The 20,542-nt window shown below is 39.5% G+C and overlaps 1 protein-coding gene across 3 annotated transcripts in view; it reads right to left on the reverse strand.

The window, feature by feature from the left end:
• Nucleotides 1-467: 467 nt before the first annotated feature.
• LOC126158474 (uncharacterized) overlaps nucleotides 468-20,542 on the reverse strand; it is a 351,849-nt gene continuing 331,774 nt past the window's right edge. The window contains exons 3-5 of one of the 3 annotated variants that reach the window (XM_049916457.1): nucleotides 14,104-14,202; nucleotides 6,890-7,004; nucleotides 468-1,475 (exon numbers count right to left, since the gene is read on the reverse strand). In XM_049916457.1, the coding sequence (XP_049772414.1) occupies nucleotides 1,329-1,475; nucleotides 6,890-7,004; nucleotides 14,104-14,202 (361 nt within the window). In that variant the 3' untranslated portion in view covers nucleotides 468-1,328. The remainder of the gene's footprint in view (nucleotides 1,476-6,889; nucleotides 7,005-14,103; nucleotides 14,203-20,542) is intronic. The other 2 variants (XM_049916448.1, XM_049916465.1) reach the window with 2 other exon arrangements.

Here is a 20,542-nt window from a genome sequence, read left to right on the forward strand (position 1 = left end):
GCCCTCCCCCCCCCCCCCCCCCCATTAAAGGGAAGGTTAGGTCTGTAAGTATAAATTGTTTACTAACCTTACTTAGCAATAAACATGTACTACCAACAGCCTATCCAACAGGTATTGGTTGCATTTAACTTACCAGGTACAAAACTCAGATTTTCTTTTTCACATACCACAACAGTCAGTCACTGGAGTGCACATTGATATAACATGCACAAACATGAAATCTATTACACTGATAACTATTCCTTTATGGCAGTCATAAGTTTTAAAACAAAAGAAATTTAGTTTGAAACTGTAAATGAAGGTTCTTAAAAATTACTGCAGTAATAGCTTGTAAGAAGGTAAGCAATTTGAGCTAGTTAAGTGAAAACTTAAGTTCTGTACAGAAATTACTCATTTCAAGATGATTCTGAGCATTTTCTTGAACAACGTCCTTTTTAAATTTTACTCAAATATCAGTAGCATACAAGACTTACATGTCAGTAGTTAACTATCAAAACAACCCTGTAGTGTGTGAAATAGTACTGTTAAACACTATCAAACTGAATATTGCCAAAGATGAAAATACATTCAAATGCATGTGAGGGTGATCTATAATACAAATTTGTGATTATGCATCTTGGCGAGAATACCTAAAAATATTTTTATGTATCAAACCAAATGCATGAATTGTGACTTATAAAGTTCATAGTCTATGAATGTTTTACAAAATAACCTTATGGAAACTATGTCCCACAACAGATTCTCTGGAATGCTTTCTTAATGTTAAAATTGAAAAAACAAATTTGAATGATTTTCTTTGCGTGTTGACTGTTATAATTTATATATTGAAATAACTTTCACTACTTGCTAAGGTAGAAGGCTCATTATTTGTTCAATATTCAAAATTCATACTTTATTTAGAGCTGTAACTTTTAGTTTCACCTATAAGACATTTACTGCCTGACATACTTTCACATTACATTCTGTTTTATTTCTTAACACCAGACATTTTGGACGAGCAGCTGATCTTGTTCCCTTATTTTAGAAATCACCACCACACTTTTTCCATTATTTTTTCACTGTTCACAAACAAATTGCTAGCATTGGCAACACTGTACACATGCACTGCATTACAGTTGAACACACAATCTTCAAAGTTGGATGAAGCTAAAACATTCTAGAAAATAGGACAGTTTTCATGTATAAAGCTTGGTGAGTAGCACATACAACATGCTTCTGTTATATATTGAAGCTCATTTGGAATTTATCATTTACATGTTTTAGATGTAAATAATATTCATTTAAATAGATTAAAAATTCAGAAGCTAAAGTACTAAAAATTATATAAATTAAGCTTCAGAGTCAGAAGGGACTTGTAACAGCTCCCCATCAAACAGATGATTATATGGATTGCAGGGTATTTCTATTGTAGATATGTAATACCGAGAGACTGGAGTTTCCACCGATTCACTGAATCTTCTTGGGGCCAGGCGTGTCTGTGGTAACATAAAAAAATAATTTTAGCGCTATACAGTTTTTAAATGTGTTCACAATATTTGAAGTTCACTTTTTAAAACATGGATTTTATGAGGTACAGATGGGCAGTATTCATTATTCTAGTACATAACAAAATTCAGTAATTAATTTACCAGCTAAATATTCACTAAGTCTTAATTACAGATGACAAAAAAAAAAAATCAGGAAAGGTACTATATGTGGTTTTGTTGTTTACGGTAGTTCCACCCTCCCCTTCCACCCAGTCAGCCACCGGCAATCTTTCAGGAATTCCTCACTTTTAAACTGGCCTGACTTTTCTTTCCTAAATCCTTCCCTGATGAGTCCAGCATCACTCCTATTGAACATACTACTATCTGTAACCTGAAAGGAAATCCGGATTTTATTGTCCTTCCTGCAGTGAAATGCTCCACTGCAGTGGTCATGAATCATAGTGACCGTTTGGCTGAGTGTGTGTCAACTTTCCGACACCTGTGCATATGAACCTTTCAGCTATGATTGCATCCCAGAATTCCAATGACTTCAAGCAGCTTCTCAAGGCTTTAGATCCATCTCAGAACCTGACAACTGAATCCATTTCCCTCCTCACACCAGCAACTAACCAGACTCCTACCTTTTGCCTACTCCCCAAACTCCACAAACAAACAAACAAGTCTCCCTACTGGTAGCCTCATTGTGGCTGGATACAATGCTCCCATAGAACAAACCAAAACCTTTGTTGACCAACATCTCCAAACTATTGTATAAACTCCCATCCTCTACTCGAGAGACAGCTCACTTCCTTTGCCGGCTCTCCACAGTTCCTCTCTCGTTATTTCTAGACTCATTGTTGATGAGTTGGTCACTGCAGATGCAATGTCCCAGTACACCAACATTCTCCAGATGCCAAACCCATCACCTCTTTCCTAATCCTCCTGACCAACCACATCCTGATCAACAATCATTTAACTTTTGGAGGCCAAATCTAAACAAATCAATGGTACTTGCATGGTGCCATCCTATTCCCACTTATTTATGGGCGGTCAACACCTAAAAGTCCACCTGCTTAGCTGGGTGGTAACGTGCTCGCCTCCCATGCAGGTGGGTCCAGGTTTGATTCTTGGCCGGGTTGGAGATTTTCTCTGCTCGGGGAGTGGGTGTTTTGTTGTCCTCATTATCATTTCATCCTCATCACCAGTGCACAAGTCACCCAGTGTGGCGTTGACTGAAATAAGACTTGCACTTGGCAGCCGAACTTCCCCAGAAGGGGCCTCCCGGCCAACAATGCCATATGCTCATTTCATTTTAACACCTAAAACCTATTGTTTGGTTCATATTCATTGAGGACGTTTTCACAATCTGGACTCACACTAAGGACAGCCTTTGTTCTTTCCTCCATAACCTCAGCACCAATTCCCAAATTCACATCATCTTGTCCTTCCCTTCTCATTGAGCCACCTTCCTAGATGTTGATTTCCACCTCTCAGACAGCTCCATAAATACATATGTCTATATCAAGCACACCAACCACCAACAGTACCTCCATTTTCACAGCTGTCATCCATTTCATGTCAGAAAGACCCTTCCTTGCCATCCATGGACACTGCATCTGCAGCTGAAAGCAATAGTTGTCAAAATACACTGGTAAGCTTACCAGAGCATTTACTGACTGACAATATCCAATCCAGCTCATACATAAACAAGGATCCTATGCCATGTGCTTCTCTTGACACCAATAAACCTATTAACCACCCAATGAACAGCATTCCCAGTATAAACCTGGCCTTGAAAAACTCAGCCACATTCTCCACCTGGGCTTTGACTACTACTTGTCTTGTCCTGAGATGAGGGGTATCCTACCCCAGATTCTACCTACATCCCCAAAATAGTGTTCTGCTGCCCATCCAACCTACAGAATATTCTTGATCATCCCTGTTCTAATCATATTCCCAATCCTGCACCCCATGGGTTATTCCTTTGTGGTCAGCCCAGTTGGAGACCTGTCCCATATGACTACCCACTACCACCTACCACAGTCTACTCACATGCTCTTCCTATCCAATAAAAAGCAGGGCCACATGTGAAAGCTGTGATGTAATGTATCAGCTGGGCCACAGTTCTATCTAGGCATGACAAACCAACTGCTACTCACATGAATGGCCACCACCAAACTGTGGCAAATGCCAAACTTGATCATTTAGTTGCTGAACATGCTGTACACCATGACAATTGACTTCAACAGCTGATTCATTACACAGGCTCTTTGGATATGAAGTGTCTTCACTCCATCCTGTGCTTTTGCAGTCCCCTTCACCTAAATCCCACTAACATGTTCCCACTGCCTCACTTTGCCTATTCTCTTTTTTGTCCACACCACTCTTCCATCCAGATCATGCACTGCCTTTTCCCACCACTCTTCCTCCCCTCTCCCCATGCAGGTATTCTCCCTATCCCCTTTTATCAACCCCCCCCCTCTCTCTCTCCCCCCCCATTTTCCCCATCCCATCTCTCCCCCCTCCCCCCTCATTCCCCACCAACTTTTCCTACATCTCTTTTTGTACTGTCTATACCCTTTTCATCTTCTTGTGTGGCCACAGAGTCATTTGTCCAAAGACCTTCCTCTTTCCTGCTAGCCCCTCCTTACCAACAGCTCACAACTGCTTTCAGTTATCAAGTATCAGTAATTAGCCCTTACCTGGCCATGGAAGTGTGCCTTTGGTGTGGGTGGTCGTGTGTGTGAATGTTGTGTACCATTATCAGAAAAAGAGCTACTGCTCAAAAGCTGTGTGAAAAATGTTTTTGGTTATGTGTTTCTCTGCTCTACACATCAATCTGCTATAGGTGAGTAGTTGCTATTCCCTTATCTTATGTACTCCAGTACAATGAGAGATGCTACAAAGAGCATAACACACTGGACTGAGCTTCTCAAATTTGTTATTTCCATTCATTTAAGTATTGGATGTGACACACTACTGTCTTCTGCTGGCAAATGGTGAGATCAGAGGAGAAAGCTGAAAGCAGCATAACACTGCATTTATTCCGGCTAGTGACTGATGCAACTCAAGTCTTGCAAGTAACAAAGGTTCACCAGAGCTCTGTAAGCCATGAATTATATCAAAGATGAATAGAGAGCCGTGATGAATGCAGAAACTAAACAAGTTACTGACTGATTTCTCTCCATCATGCAGTAGATGCCATCACAAAGCTATGGTATGAGAGTGTACAGTTCTGCAAGGTTCGCAGGAGAGCTTCTGTGAAGTTTGGAAGGTAGGAGACGAGGTACTGGTGGAATTAAAGTTGTGAGGATGGGGTGTGAGTCATGCTTTGGTAGCTCAGTTGGTAGAGCACTTGCTCGCGAAAGGCAAAGGTCCCAAGTTCAAGTCTCAGTCCAAAACACAGTTTTAATCTGCCAGGAAGACCCAAAAAGTTGGTTGGCCATTGAACCACTGAAAATACCTCTGCTGTCCAAGAAAGTTAAATTTTCACCTAGAAAATAGATGGAATTTTAGTATGATTTACAACCCTAGAGATTTAACTGCCATGTTTATTGATGGATAATCTATCAACACATTCAACCTTAAAGAACATAGCAGCATCAAAACATCAGGTTTCCCAGTACAATCCCTTATTCTTCTGGGGCTGTCCTGCTGAATAAACTGTTAGGGTATGTTAAACCTTGATTACAATACCACAGGATTTATGAAGATCTGTTCTAGCAGTCCAGTTCACAGATGGACAGTGACGCTGCAGATTTTTTTATAATTCTCACATAATATTTTGTTTCATTGCAATAAAGTATTGGTATGTTGCTTTGTATGACATGTTATTTATTTCAAATGTTTTCATATGAGAATTGAAAATCTTCTGTCTAAGTACAAACTATTTTGTCCAAAGGTTTTTCATTTAATGCAGAACCATTTTTCTCACCTCTTCATTTCTAAAAATTGCAGTTAAACTCAAATTCAGATAATTATGCCAATTTGTTTTTGTGTATTTCATGCTGTAACATATCACTTTTGGTAAAGTGACATGTTACCCAACATCTACTTGGCTAACAAATGACTGGCACAGATAAAGTACTTATTAGTTAATTTGTTTAGAATTGTGAACTGTTTGGAAGTTTTATTGTTTGAGCATGTAAACTGGTCTGGACATACAGCATGTGTGTCCAAGGTGGGACTAAGATGGCAGTTACTTCGTGCAGCTACAACCAAGCTGGGAAAAGCTAGTTGATTAATGAAAAAGCAACTGCCATGACAACAGAAGTGACAAAGAGGGGAGACTAAGCTTAGCAGTCAGATGGTTCAGAAAATTATGTAAGGTCAATGTGAGATCGATGTATGTTATTGAACTGTAAATGAAGTGTTACCTGAAACTTCCTGGCAGATTAAAACTGTGTGCCCGACCGAGACTCGAACTCGGGACCTTTGCCTTTCAGGGGCAAGTGCTCTACCATCTGAGCTACCGAAGCACGACTCGCGCCCAGTCCTCACAGCTTTACTTCTGCCAGTATCTCATCTCCTACCTTCCAAACTTTACAGAAGGTCTCCTGCGAACCTTGCAGAACTAGCACTCCTGAAAGAAAGGATACTGCGGAGACATGGCTTAGCCTCAGCCTGGGGGATGTTTCCAGAATGAGATTGCCCACGAAAGGCAAAGGTCCCGAGTTCGAGTCTCGGTCGGGCACACAGTTTTAATCTGCCAGGAAGTTTCATATCAGCACACACTCCGCTGCAGAGTGAAAATCTCATTCTGGAAGTGTTATCTGCTTTACAGTATTTTAACTCAAGACAATATAATGTTACTGAACAGAAGAACTTTCTATTTTTTGTTAGAGTTGCAAAGGTGAAGTAGTTCACAGCAAGAATAATTACACGGTTTGTCCAAACAGTATTTCAAGAGGGAGCAGTTCAGAATTTAAGTGCAACAGCAGTTGCAGTCTGAACATGTATGCTTTTTCAGGAACTGGCAACACTTTGTACTTCATTGCATTCAAAAATACTGTTTTTAAAGTTAACAGTGTCAGGTGACTTGACTTTTGAGATTTAGTTATGCTAACAGCTGGAATGTTTCTGACTTTTTGTACAACAAAATAAAAACCAATGCCAAATATAAATTTGTATGGTTTTCATTTATAGCTGATAGTATTATTTACATGTTCAAAAACCACATGAAAAATAAATGTGAAATATTAACTGTCCACAGACCAGAGTCAGGAGGCATTATTTATTACTCATGAAGCTTTTTTTCCAAAGTATGACTGCTAATTAGTAGTAAAATCTAGTTTTTGATCCTATTATGTAATATCTAAATTTCTTAAAATTGAATACCTAGGGAGTTTCAGGCTGTACTTTAATTGTAGCTGCATCCACAAGGAACAGCATCAATAAGCCTAAAAGACCAATTTACAACATACCTGAAATCTGACGTCTTCAGTGTACCTTTTCCTGGTTGAACCCAGGGTTATTAAAACTGTACTGGAATAATGGACAGGAACATTGCAAGGCTCAAGCCAGCAGACTGTAGTGTACCTAAAAACAGGTATAATGTTGAAAATCTGTTTTTACATACCAGTACACCACAAAATCAGTATACATATTTAAATTTTTGAATTTTTTGCAGCAGGGATAAAATTTAGAACATTATGTGTAATGAAACTCCTTGTCAAGGAAAGTGAGATACAAGCAGTGGTTGAGGAGAGCTTAACTACAGTGTGTAATATACAATATTATCTTCTTAAAAACTTACAAAAATGATTTTACAGCATAAGATAATATAGTACTCTTTAGTATTCTGTGTAGTTTAACTAACAAGAACCTCGCACATGTTAAAGATTAATTTTAATCAGTGGTACAAGAAGAGGCTCATACTGCATATGAAAATTTGTGCTCACTAGACATTTTACAACTTACTCTGCCTCCATTTCATTCAGCCTTTTATCATATGTTGTCTTAAGGCCAATACTCATTTAAATTTAAGTCCCATAATATTTTGGAAGTTTTCACAAAGTTTCAGTTTTAAATGCATTAATCAAGTTGCACAGTTATTGCTAAAAATATTGACAGATCTTATGTAGGTAAAAATCTGTGAATCCTCTCACTTTCATCTTGTGTTCCAGTAATTTTACTGTTTTCATTGACTGAATTTTGGCACGAAATGAAATTTTATTATCTGACATTTACACAAATTTACACTTACTTCCTGCATTAAACTTATATATCTTCTAGCTCTTCTAGTTTTGAAATTACAGAAGCGAGTCCATGGCATGTTCACCTGTATTTTGACAATTAAGGAGCTTTGTACTGCAGTTTATGGCACAAGGCCTGATACCTCAAAATGACAATCTACAAAAATAAGCTATGCTTTTACATTATGTTATTCATTACAGTCAGTCTGTGCAACTATGAATGTATGTGTGTATAAAAAGCCCATTAAAAGGACGAGAACACATTTGTGACTTAATTCATCTTTTAAAACATGCAAATGTTATTTCAGGGCAAATGCTATAGAACAGAACAAGAAGAACATTCTTTTTAAGAAGAAATTCAAAGCTCAACCCTCCATGGCACAGAGCACTGGCGGGCAATTGTCAGTTTGCAGGCTGGATCTTACCCACGATTATGTTCAATCCAGCCCATGGAAGAAACTGTGGAAGAGAGAGTGAGGCACTGCAGAATTTTGTAACAGAAGTTTTTAAGGCAACTATTGGGAAACACCATAAGTGAAGAAATGATGTTCATGATGCATAAATAAAAGTAAACTTCTGAAGATAAGAACATAAAATGAATTTACTCTCAAAAACATATGTTTTTAGACATAAATTGTTGTTGTGTTGTGTCAAGAAAGGGGTGCAGTTTATGTTACCTTATAAACTTTAACATCACAAACATTGAAGTTTGACTTCATGCACTAAGAGTCACATAATGAAGCAGCACGTGAGCTTAAGTATGTATGTCAGACATGACCACAGGTCACCAAATGTCCGCACCTGGTATAGAGGAACTACATGTGGAGTTAATACCTGTGAAAATTATTAACTGAAGTATTTAGTATCATCCCAGGAATGGCAACACCGTGGAATTGTCACTTAATACGTTTACTATGCTAGCCAATGGTGACTCAACTACAAAGTGGGAAACTGAACTCTGGAAGAAGGAATGAATCTTGACAAGTGAGTAAATCTACAGGGGGAGTAGATAGTACAAGCACTACACAGAGAACAAGTATGAAGGAAAACAACAGATGACCACTGCAAGCAATTCACAACACAACACACTGATCAGCCTACTGCACAAGGCTAAGACTTCATCCATAGGCACTGAAATCAACATTAGAACTGCCTGGCTAGTTCTATTAGCAGCAGCAGCAGGTAAACACCTGGGTCACTGGTTGTGGCAGCATTCTCAACTATTCCACACAAGTCCCCTGCATCCATCTTTATGTCCACTGGCAGCAATACTAGATTTCTCCAAACTGAAAAGGCCACATAGGGCTGAATGTTGCCCAGTTTATGCCGTGACCATCATAACAAAACTTGAGATGGTGAGAGATTCCCTGGCAGTGGATCTACTGTGAAGTAGATATCAGTGCATGTTACTCCACTGGGAGGGTGGCAGATTGTGGAGGCTCATGTAGTAGTTGATCTGCTGACATGGGCAGGGCAAGGACTCCACCACCGGTAAGCAAGGAAAGAAGGCACCAATTCAAATTAAATGTGTTTCACAATGGGAGGCACAAGAGCTAGTCCTGTGGGTGCCATACTCCAGTCAAAGGTAAGGCAGTGGAGAGAAAAGTGGAGGGCAGCAGCAGGTGAGCACATTGCCACAGTTGTGAGGCTCTCATCAGAACACCACCATGATCAACACTGTCCACCTACTAGGATGGAGATAACAGCATCGAAGACTGAACAGGTTATGTGTGCAGCTGATTAGAATGAAGGCTCAGCAGTTATTGACATATCCACCACAAACAACTGTACCTTTGTTCCCTGCCACTTCACCTGACAGCCAACCCTGCTGTTAGCTGACAGATCAGGGCCCAATGGCAGCCCTGTGAGAAAAATGTGGCTGACCATTGTGGTTTGAGGCATGTGACTCAGGGTGCAACAATCCAGAAGACTTTGCAGTTGGTACCCATGCAATCGTCCACTGGACTGCAACCATTAACTGGCACTGCCTAGTACATAGCCAGAAAACTTGATATGGCATCATTGCAGGATGAGGCATGCATCGACTACGCCATTTGAGTCTCCTAGTTAGATGCTGAGTGAAATGGAGCAGTAGTCAGATGCTGGATACCATTGTGGATGCAAAAGTCTTCAAGGTTCTGTGAAACAAATTGGTGACTGTTATTAGATTCAAGGGTCCAATGGGAGCCCTCAATTGCCAGACTGACTGACAGCACACAAACAGTTGCCACCAATGCAGGAGAGGACTGTTTGCCACATACTGGGAATTTGACCATTCAGCAACCAGCGACAACCATGTTTCCCAAAAAGAGGCCCATAAAGTCTATGTGAACACTGTCCTAAGGGTGTTTGGGATTGGTCGAGGGGAAAACTGACATGGTAGCACAGTCTGGTTTTATGCTGAGCCCCTACGTCTGAATACAGTTTTCAATATCATGATTGACCATAGCCTTCATATGTGTCATACCCCAGTGTGATGCACATGCCCATCTCTGTAGTTGGTGGGCAGTCCTACCTGGCAGTTTGGAATAAGGGATGAATAAAGAAACCAGTGGCTTGTTGTCTGATCAGCATGAACTTTGCACAGTACAAGAAAATGTAATTTTTAATTCCCAAAATGACAGCATGTGCCTCCTTTTCCACCGTGAATAATTCTTTGCACTGTTGAAAGTGTTTTTGATGTGTAAGTGGTGGGCTGCTTGGTGCCATCCAGGTTATGATGTGACAGGACTGAAACACTGCCGTATTGGAACATGTTGCTGGCTAAGGTTAAACATTCCCCCAGCATGAAAGAAGCCAGACAGGGAGCAGAGCACAAATACTGGTTAAGGACTGAAAAGCCCCATCAACAGTCTGGAGACCAGGCAAATTTGATTCACTTTTGCCAAATCCAGTTAAGAGGATGGCAGATGCATGTAGCTGGGGGAATGAACTTACCTTAATACGAAATGTCTGATATGGACTCTAGCTCGTTCACATTCCTGGATGCCATCAGGATGACAATGGCTTCTATATGCTCATCCCTATGGGCAGAAAGTGCACACTAAGGGGAGGGGTGCTAGGAGCGGGGAATTTACGCTTTTCTGATTTGTGATGAAAGCCTTTCTCCAGCAGGCACTGGAAAACTGCCTGCTGATTCTGCAAATACTACTCTCACATGGAGCCTATGACCCAGATGTCAAGGAGGCAGTTCATGCAGTGAAGAATGTCCTCAATCAAATGCTGTTAATATTGTTGATAAATTCCAGGCAGGGACAAGATCCCGAAAGGGAGGTGATTAAGCACTAAAACACCGAGAAGTGACTGCATGAGAAATACTGGACCCCTTACAACTTCAACAAGACTGGTCACTGAATGGGATACCTGTCTGCAACACACTGCACACTGACCATCTGTTTAAAATTGCTGTAAAGGTGCACAGTGCTGTGACACTTCAACAAGACTGGTCACTGAATGGGATACCTGTCTGCAACACACTGCACACTGACCATCTGTTTAAAATTGCTGTAAAGGTGCACAGTGCTGTGACTTCTGGATGACCACTAAACGGGTGGGAGGGGGGCACTGACAGAAATAAGTGAAAAGTTCTGCGGTCTTGTCAATGCCGCAGCTCTACCTTATCACACAAGATGAAGGGAATGGGATGAGGGACAGCAAAATTTAGGTATTGCAGACAGCTTAATGGAGATGGGTGCCTCAAAACTGCCTGCCTGACCAAAGCCTGTATGGTTTTACAGCCATAGTAAAAGAGTCCAAATCTTGGAAGGGGACCAGACAGACACTGAATGTACTTTATGAGCTATATAGATGCCACAAACAGGGAAAGCATCTAACCTAAAAATATTGTGAGCCAATGGAGAATTTATCACTAACAATGTAACTGCCATTGCGCATCCTTGTAATGTGCAGAGATGGAGAACTGCTCCACCAAAGGAATACACTGTTTACTGTAAGACAACTTGACGGAGTGGCCATTGCAATTCAGTGAAGCCCAGGGGCCAGTATGTATCTAAGTTGATTAGGCTGGGTGCCACTCCCCTGTGAATGTGAAACTCAACTGGTCACCCATCCACTACTGACGACAGCAGAATATGTTGGGGTAACACTTGTTGGGCAGCTGGTACAGCCTCTAAGTCCAGGGAAAACCACTGGGCCCTCCAAATGACCAGTCCATGGCTTGCTGACCACCACAAACTGTTGCAAAAGTCCTATCTTGTGGCAGATCCCATACACATCCTCTGTGCTTGCAGTCTTTTCGAACATGACAGTTGGGGGCAAGACCACCAACTTGTCCATTGAGCAGGAGAGAGAGAGAGAGATGAAGAATCCAAAAATGTCATGAAGGAGGATTACAATGCTTTGAATTAACATGGACACACTGAGCTTAACATGGGCAAAGATGGTGTGTCATGATGTCACTACATTCGAATCAGTAACAGCAGCTCTATGGAAGAGAAGGCCACTTGGTTCACCCCACGGGGCACAGGAGCTGTGTACCACATCATTTGTGCAGCACATCATTTCCAATTTTCCCCAAAGTCTACAGCCCATTTTTACACAGTACTGTGCTCCAGATGTACATTTTCAAAATGTTTGTTCCTCAAATTAAGGACTTCTTTTAGCAAGAAATGCCTTATTTCTCTGTGCTGGTGTGCTGCTTGTATCATTCTTGCTTCATCTGCCATGTTATTTTGCAGCCAAGGTAGCAGAATTAATTCATTTTAACTACAACATGGCCTCCAGTTTTAGTGGTAAGCCTGGTGCTAACCTCATTTCTGCCGCTCCTGTTCTTTCACATATTGTATACTGCCCATATCTGTCTATACTTTTGGATTTCAAAAACATTGCACCACTGTACATTGCCAAACACTTTATCAAGGTTAGCAGATTTTATGGAAGTGTCCAGATTTCTCGTAAGTCTTGCTTCCGTTATCAAGTGCAATGTCAAAACTGTCTCTAGTACATTTACCTTTCCTACAATCAAACTTATTGTAACCGAGCACATCATGTATCTTCTTTTCCATTTTGCTGCATATCATTTGTATCTGCATGTCTGATGTGTAATCTCTTAAGCTGGTTGCAGAATGTTCTATCTTATCTGCATTTGTTATCTTCTGGATTAGACAGAAGATAGTCGTCTGGAAGTTCAATGGTATGTATCTTATGTATCTAGTAAATATTAGGAGTTCCAGTTTAATGTAATGTACTCACATATTTTGACAATCTCCCAAAAACAATCAGGGAAGTGAGTATTATATCCAAATGTTTTATGTTTTTTATGTTATACTTTCTGACTTGTTCCACAACCTCAAGAATCATCTCATTTTTGCATCTGTGGAATGAAAACTAAGTCTAATTTAATCTCAGATTCTATGAATGAAAGTAGTCATTTGGGTGCTGCAGGAATATTTTGTTTTTCTTCTCACTTGTTTGAAAGCAAGTGATCCAAAGTTCTATGAAACTGACTAATACCAGATCCCATACTACATCTTCCAAATTGACACACACTTCACTTTCTGTCACATCAATAAGACAGTTCCTCACCCTGCTAGAGGCCCTTAGTGTGCTACTCCTGCCTCTCCATGCTCTCCTCTGTATTTGACTACATTTCATTTGCACTCTAACATTGATTCCCTTGCTTTTGTTTTCACTGACAATCTCTTCCCATTATGCTGAGTCTGTATTTCTGACAGGCACTTCTCTTTCAGTTTCTCTACAATTTTCCATCAACCAATTCAATTTAACTATCTTGCACTTACTATTAAGTTCAGTCCTAAAAGACATTCCTTTCTTTCCCAGAATTTTTCTAAATATCTTGTCTATCAAAGTATTTCCTCTGCTGTATGGGGTTTTCTTTTTAGTTACCCTTCTTGTACCTATCTTTCTCTATCCAATTTATGCGAGTACCCTTTTAGATATCTCCATTCCTCATCAACTGCACTTCTTGCTGTGAAATTCATTGTTGGAGGATCTATAAACATTATTACCCCCCAACCTCTGTCCACTCCCCTATCCTGTTTGACAAAGCCATTTGTGTAATGAAGACATCTCATTTTTTGTCTACCATTATAATATTTTTATTCAGAATCTAGGCAGTGATTGGAATGAATCTAAGACCCAGGACATTTTGCTTGGTAATACCTCTGAGCCATGGTTGGTCTTTATTAGCACTTTGTAGTTTGTATCAAATGCAGCTAGTTGTTGGTATCTTGGGACTGATGGAAATAATTGATTTTTCTGTAGAATTCCAAAATATTTTCACTAGCTTTAAGATCCCAGCAACTTGGTACATAGTGTAAAGTGCCAATAAAACAATCACAACCTGACAATGGGCCTGCATCAGCTCAGAAGCTAGCTACTAGGTCACAGTTTCAGTACAAACCGCCCACTATTTTAAACAGCTCAGGTTAAATATTCGTAACAGATAAGAAATTAATACTTACTTTCGTGGGACCCGACTCATCAATCTTGGTGGACTGTTGATCCTAGTCTGGGAAAGGGAATCATCAGACATGGTTCTTCCATTAAGTGGTGAGAGCAAGCTGAAAGAAAGTGTCAAAATTTAGAGGAAATACTTTCTAAGTTTGTACTATATTTAAAGTGCAATGTTTTCATGGAATTAGTAAATTTTTAGCTGTATCTTTATTAAGTGGTTCCTCACAAAACCAGATCTTTTCATCCCAAGATAACTGAACTCTTAGTACAGCGATTGTTAAAGATGTAGGAATCACTTACAAGCTAGCAAAGTTTTCTGTCTTGTTATATGTTTTTTGACATCTCAAAAACTATACTGTTTGGTGAGTTGTTGCATTTATTAGTTACTAAAACATTGATCTGAATGTTAAATTTAGACCTGTCTTACATAGATGGTTTTTTCCGATTTTTCTTACTATGGCTTCATTTCATCTCTTACCACATTCATCAAGTCTATCGGCCCTCTTTCCTTTTCACTGCAATATTTCTCACTCATGTGAGGTGCTAACAACTTAAATGTAAGTGATTACCTGCCTCAACAATCTTCCATATAATCATTGATCAGAATGATGGGAAACTGGATACTGGAGTAGTTCTGCCAACAATGATCTATCACTTTGCTTTTTTTTACGGAGGCTTGACTATTCATTCATTAAACAGCTTCAAGTAGTGCCATATTTACTGTTACAAAAACAAAGTGTTTCTACTATCAATAACAGTTTTCCTTTCTTCATGCCCTGCACAGTGACAGGCTTTCTTAATATCTGTCACTTCATTCTTCAGTCACATCCTAATGACAAGTCCAATATTACATTTAGCCTTCAGTACTACTTTTGGGACATTTGTCTACTGTAGAAATTTTCTCCTCTGTAATACTAAGCTATAACTGCACTCTGACTAGGCCCTATCATTCACTCTAATCTCTGATTAATGACAATGCCATAATGTGTCTTGGCAATCATGATACAATACACCAAATTCTATTTTTCTTACATTTATTCATTTGTCACTATTGTCTTTTCTGATATTTTCCAAAACAAAAAGTCAAGCTACAGGAAACAAAATACGAGGTGCATTCAAGTTCTCAGGCCTCCGATTTTTTTTTCTAACTACTCACCCGAAATTGATGAAACTGGCGTTACTTCTCGACGTAATCACCCTGCGAAGGCTTCTTTAGGAGTCTGTTTTGACCACTGTAAAATCGCTGAGGCAATAGCAGCACGGCTGGGGAATGTGCGGCCACGGAGAGTGTCTTTCATTGTTGGAAAAAGCCAAAAGTCACTAGGAGCCCGGTCAGGTGAGTAGGGAGCATGAGGATCACTTCAAATTTGTTATCACGAAGAAACTGTTGTGTAATGTTAGCTCGATGTGTGGGTGCGTTGTCTTGTGAAACAGCACACGCGCAGCCCTTCCCGGACATTTTTGTTGCAGTGCAGGAAGGAATTTGTTCTTCAAAACATTCTCATAGGATGCACCTGTTACCGTGGTGCCCTTTGGAGTGCAATGGGGTAAGGATTACGCCCTCGCTGTCCCAGAACATGGACACCATCATTTTTTCAGCACTGGCGGTTACCCGAAACTTTTTTGGTGGCGGTGAATCTGTGTGCTTCCATTGAGCTGACTGGCGCTTTGTTTCTGGTTAGATTAGATTAGATTAATACTAGTTCCATGGATCATGAATACGATATTTCGTAATGATGTGGAACGAGTCAAATTTTCCAATACATGACATAATTAAGTTAATTTAACAACATACTTAAGTTAATATAACAACTTTTTCATTTTTTTGTGTTTTTTATTTTTATTTTCTTATTTTTTTCAAATTTTTTTTTATTTACATCTAAAAATTCCTCTATGGAGTAGAAGGAGTTGTCATTCAGAAATTCTTTGAATTTCTTCTTAAATACTTGTTGGTTATCTGTCAGACTTTTGATACTATTTGGTAAGTGACCAAAGACTTTAGTGCCAGTATAATTCACCCCTTTCTGTGCCAAAGTCAGATTTAATCTTGAATAGTGAAGATCATCTTTTCTCCTAGTATTGTAGTTATGCACACTGCTATTACTTTTGAATTGGGTTTGGTTGTTAATAACAAATTTCATAAGAGAGTATATATACTGAGAAGCTACTGTGAATATCCCTAGATCCTTAAATAAATGTCTGCAGGATGATCTTGGGTGGACTCCAGCTATTATTCTGATTATACGCTTTTGTGCAATAAATACTTTATTCCTCAGTGATGAATTACCCCAAAATATGATGCCATATGAAAGCAACGAGTGAAAATAGGCATAGTAAGCTAATTTACTAAGATGTTCATCACCAAAATTTGCAATGACCCTTATTGCATAAGTAGCTGAACTCAAATGTTTCAGCAGATCAATGTGTTTCTTCCAATTTAATCTCTCATCAATGGACACACCTAAAAATTTGGAATATTCTACCTTAGCTATATGCTTCTGATTAAGGTCTATATTTATTAATGGCGTCATACCATTCACTGTACGGAACTGTATGTACTGTGTCTTATCAAAATTCAGTGAGTCCGTTTACAAGAAACCACTTAGTAATTTTCTGAAAGACAGTATTGACAATTTCATCAGTTAATTCTTGTTTGTCAGGTGTGATTACTATACTTTTATCATCAGCAAAGAGAACTAACTTTGCCTCTTCATGAATATAGAATGGCAAGTCATTAATATATATTAAGAACAACAAAGGACCCAAGACTGACCCTTGTGGAACCCCATTCTTGATAGTTCCCCAGTTTGAGGTATGTGCTAATCTTTGCATATTATGAGAACTACTTATTTCAACTTTCTGCACTCTTCCAGTTAGGTACGAATTAAACCATTTGTGCACTGTCCCACTCATGCTAGCTTGTATAGCAGAATTTCATGATTTACACAATCAAAAGCCTTTGAGAGATCACAAAAAATCCCAATGGGTGGTGTTCAGTTATTCAGATCATTCAAAATTTGATTGGTGAAAGCATATATGGCATTTTCTGTTGAAAATGCCTTTCTGGAAACCAAACTGACATTTTGTTAGTACTTCATTGTTACAGATATGTGAAGCTACTCTTGAATACATTACTTTCTCAAAATTTTTGGATAAAGCTGTTAGAAGGGAGATTGGACGGTAATTGTTGACATCAGCTCTATCCCCCTTTTTATGCAAAGGTATAACAATAGCATATTTCAGGCTATCAGGGAAAATGCCCTGTTCCAGAGAGCTATTACACAGGTGGCTGAGAATCTTACTTATCTGTTGAGAACAAGCTTTTAGTATTTTGCTGGAAATGCCATCAATTCCATTTGAGATTTTGCTTTTAAGCAAGTTTATTATTTTCGTAATTTCAGAGGGAGAAGTGGGCGAGATTTCAATTGTATCAAATTGCATAGGTATGGCCTCTTCCATTAACAGCCTAGCATCTTCTAATGAACACCTGGATCCTACTATATCCACAGCATTTAGAAAATGATTATTAAAAATATTTTCAACTTCTGACTTTTTGTTCGTAAAGTTTTCATTCAATTTGATGGTAATACTGTCTTCCTGTGCTCTTGGTTGACCTGTTTCTCTTTTAATAATATTCCAAATTGTTTTAATTTTATTATCAGAGTTGCTGATTTCAGACATGATACACATACTTCTGGATTTTTTAATAACTTTTCTTATTAACACAGTAGTTTTTATAATGTTTGATAGTTTTGGGTCACTACTCTTTCTTGCTGTCAGATACATTTCCCTTTTCTGGTTACAAGATATTTTTATACCCTTAGTAAGACATGGTTTGTTACGAGTATATGTAACTATTTTCTTGGGGAAGCAGTTTTCAAATGCATTTACAAAAATGTCAGGAAATAAATTATATTTTAAATTGGCATCAGGTTCACGGTACACCTCATCCCAGTCTAACTGCTGTAGGCTTTCCCTGAAATTTGCAATTGTTAAATCCTTGACTGAATGTACTACTTTGGAGGACTGTTTAGTATTGCTGAATGGAGCTATGTCATATATTGTAAATAGCTGTGCACCATGATCAGAAAGACCATTCTCAACAGGCTGAGCATTTATCTGGTTAAACTTATCTTGGTCTATAAAGAAGTTATCTATCAGTGAGCTGCTATCCTTTACCACCCGAGTAGGAAAATCAATAATGGGTGTCAAATTGAAAGAACCGAGTAATACTTCAAGGTCATTTTTCCTATTATCCTCTTTCAGAGAATCTACATTGAAGTCCCCACAAGTAATAATTTGCTTCCCCTGTCTGACAGATAGCACAACAAGGAGTCCAAATTTTTCAGAAATAGAAGAAAATTTCCTGATGGGGACCTATATACAGTTACAATTATAAATGTGCCTTTATTTAATTTAAGCTCACAGGCACATGCTTCTACATGTTTCTCTACACAAAACTTTTTTGTTTCTATACTTTTTGCACAATGATAACTTGACATATATGGCAACTCCTCCTTTCTCCATATTTTCTCTCATTACATGTGCAGAGAGCTTATATCCACTTACATTTACCTTATCCATATCAGTAACAATGTGCTGCTCAGACAGGCATAGTATATCTATTTCATCCTCAGCTTGTAAATCTTCTAAACAAACCAGAAGCTCATCTATTTTATTCTTTAAACTCCCAATATTTTGATGAAATATACTTACATTATTTTTAATTATACTTTTATGAGAACCTTTCCTTATTCTAACATTTGCAGTACTTTCCTGTCTGAGTTTCTCATTGTGCTTAGGCCTAGTTGCTATACCAGTGGTCACATGGTGTTCATAGAGGCAGATTATGTCAACTAGGTTGGGTGACTAATTCATCAATGCAATTACCTAGGACTGAGATACAACTTGGTGGAGATACAATTTCTGGTGATTGGTGAAAATTTATAATTGACAGCTGTGATTGGTGATCCAATGTGCTAGAATTGTGCTGTTTAATTTCTTTCCTGAAATTAAGATTTGTTTCAATCCTGACCTCTCGTAGAACTTGACATCTTTGTGTCTTACCTATCCTAAAAAAGGTGCTGCTCCAACACCTGTAACCACTGGTATTTTACCATTCATGGCAGTGCCTCCCCCTTTTAAATTTCCTGCTATTACCCCAGACAGTTTCCCCCTTCCCTTTCCTGTTGAGATGTAGGCCGTGCCTGGTATAGTCCCACCTACTGAGAGAATCAACAGGAACCACACCAATATGAGCCCCCGCACCCGACCCAAGCAGCCGTTCCAACTCCAAATTAACTCTCCCAACAGAAGAGTTCAAATGAGGCCGGTCATGGCGTCTCAGGACAGATACAAATTCAACATTGGTGTGACTCGATGCTGACGCAATCTTTACCAGATCACACACTATACTGTACCCAGGATCTCTGTCGATGCTGTTCCCTGGCCCCCCCACAATAACCATGGTGTCTTCCCTGGTAAATCCTTTACAGAGTGAACCTAAATCCTCTGCCACCTGATCCAGACTAGCACTTGGTTTGAAAAAATTTGTGACCTGGTATTCTGGTCCTAATTCCTCCTGCAGAAGTTGGCCTACACCTCTGGCATGAGAACTGCCTAACAACAAAACTTTCTTCCTTTTCGATGGCTTTCCTACATTCTTTTTCAATTTCCTATTGAAAGTTTGTTGTGTTCTGTCTACACCTACCTCTGCTTGAGGCTCATCAGCTTCTAACTGAAGCAACAGGTCAAACTTATTTTTGACATTCACCACAAAACTGTCAGACTTAGTTCTAGGCCTGTTCCTTCTGCTACCTGTTGCCACTTCCCACCTCTCTTTGCCCTTCTCCCTCCTTAACCTGTCCAGATCTTCCCTAGCCTGATCTAGCTCAGCCTGAAGGGCAGCAATTTTTCCCTCCTGTTCCACTATTTTCCTATCTCTGCTGCAAATCCTACATAACCACTGATGAGCCTGATCCACTTTTCCGACTCCCACGCCACTGCAGTCCCCCCAGTGAAAAAAACTACTGCATCCATCACACCAAATCCCGGAATTAACAGACCGAGTGAAGTGGCGCAGTGGGTAGACACTGGACTCGCATTCGGGAGGACGACGGTTCAATCCCGGGTCCGGCCATCCTGATTTAGGTTTTCCGTGATTTCCCTAAATCACTCCAGGCAAATGCTGGGATGGTTCCTCTAAAAGGGCACGGCCGACTTCCTTCGTCATCCTTCCCTAATCCGATGAGACCGATGACCACGCTGTCTGGTCTCCTTCCCCAACCAACCAACCAACCAACCAACCAACCAACCAAAAACCGGAATTAACAATTCTACGGCAAGTCAGGCACTTCTCACTTATGGCAAAAATAATACTTTAGCTAGAATAAATCAATTAAATTACCGAAAATCAAAAAAGACGTTACTAGAATTAAGCCTATTCAC

The sequence above is a fragment of the Schistocerca cancellata genome, chromosome 1, assembly GCF_023864275.1.
Source record: "Schistocerca cancellata isolate TAMUIC-IGC-003103 chromosome 1, iqSchCanc2.1, whole genome shotgun sequence".
NCBI lineage: Eukaryota > Metazoa > Arthropoda > Insecta > Orthoptera > Acrididae > Schistocerca > Schistocerca cancellata.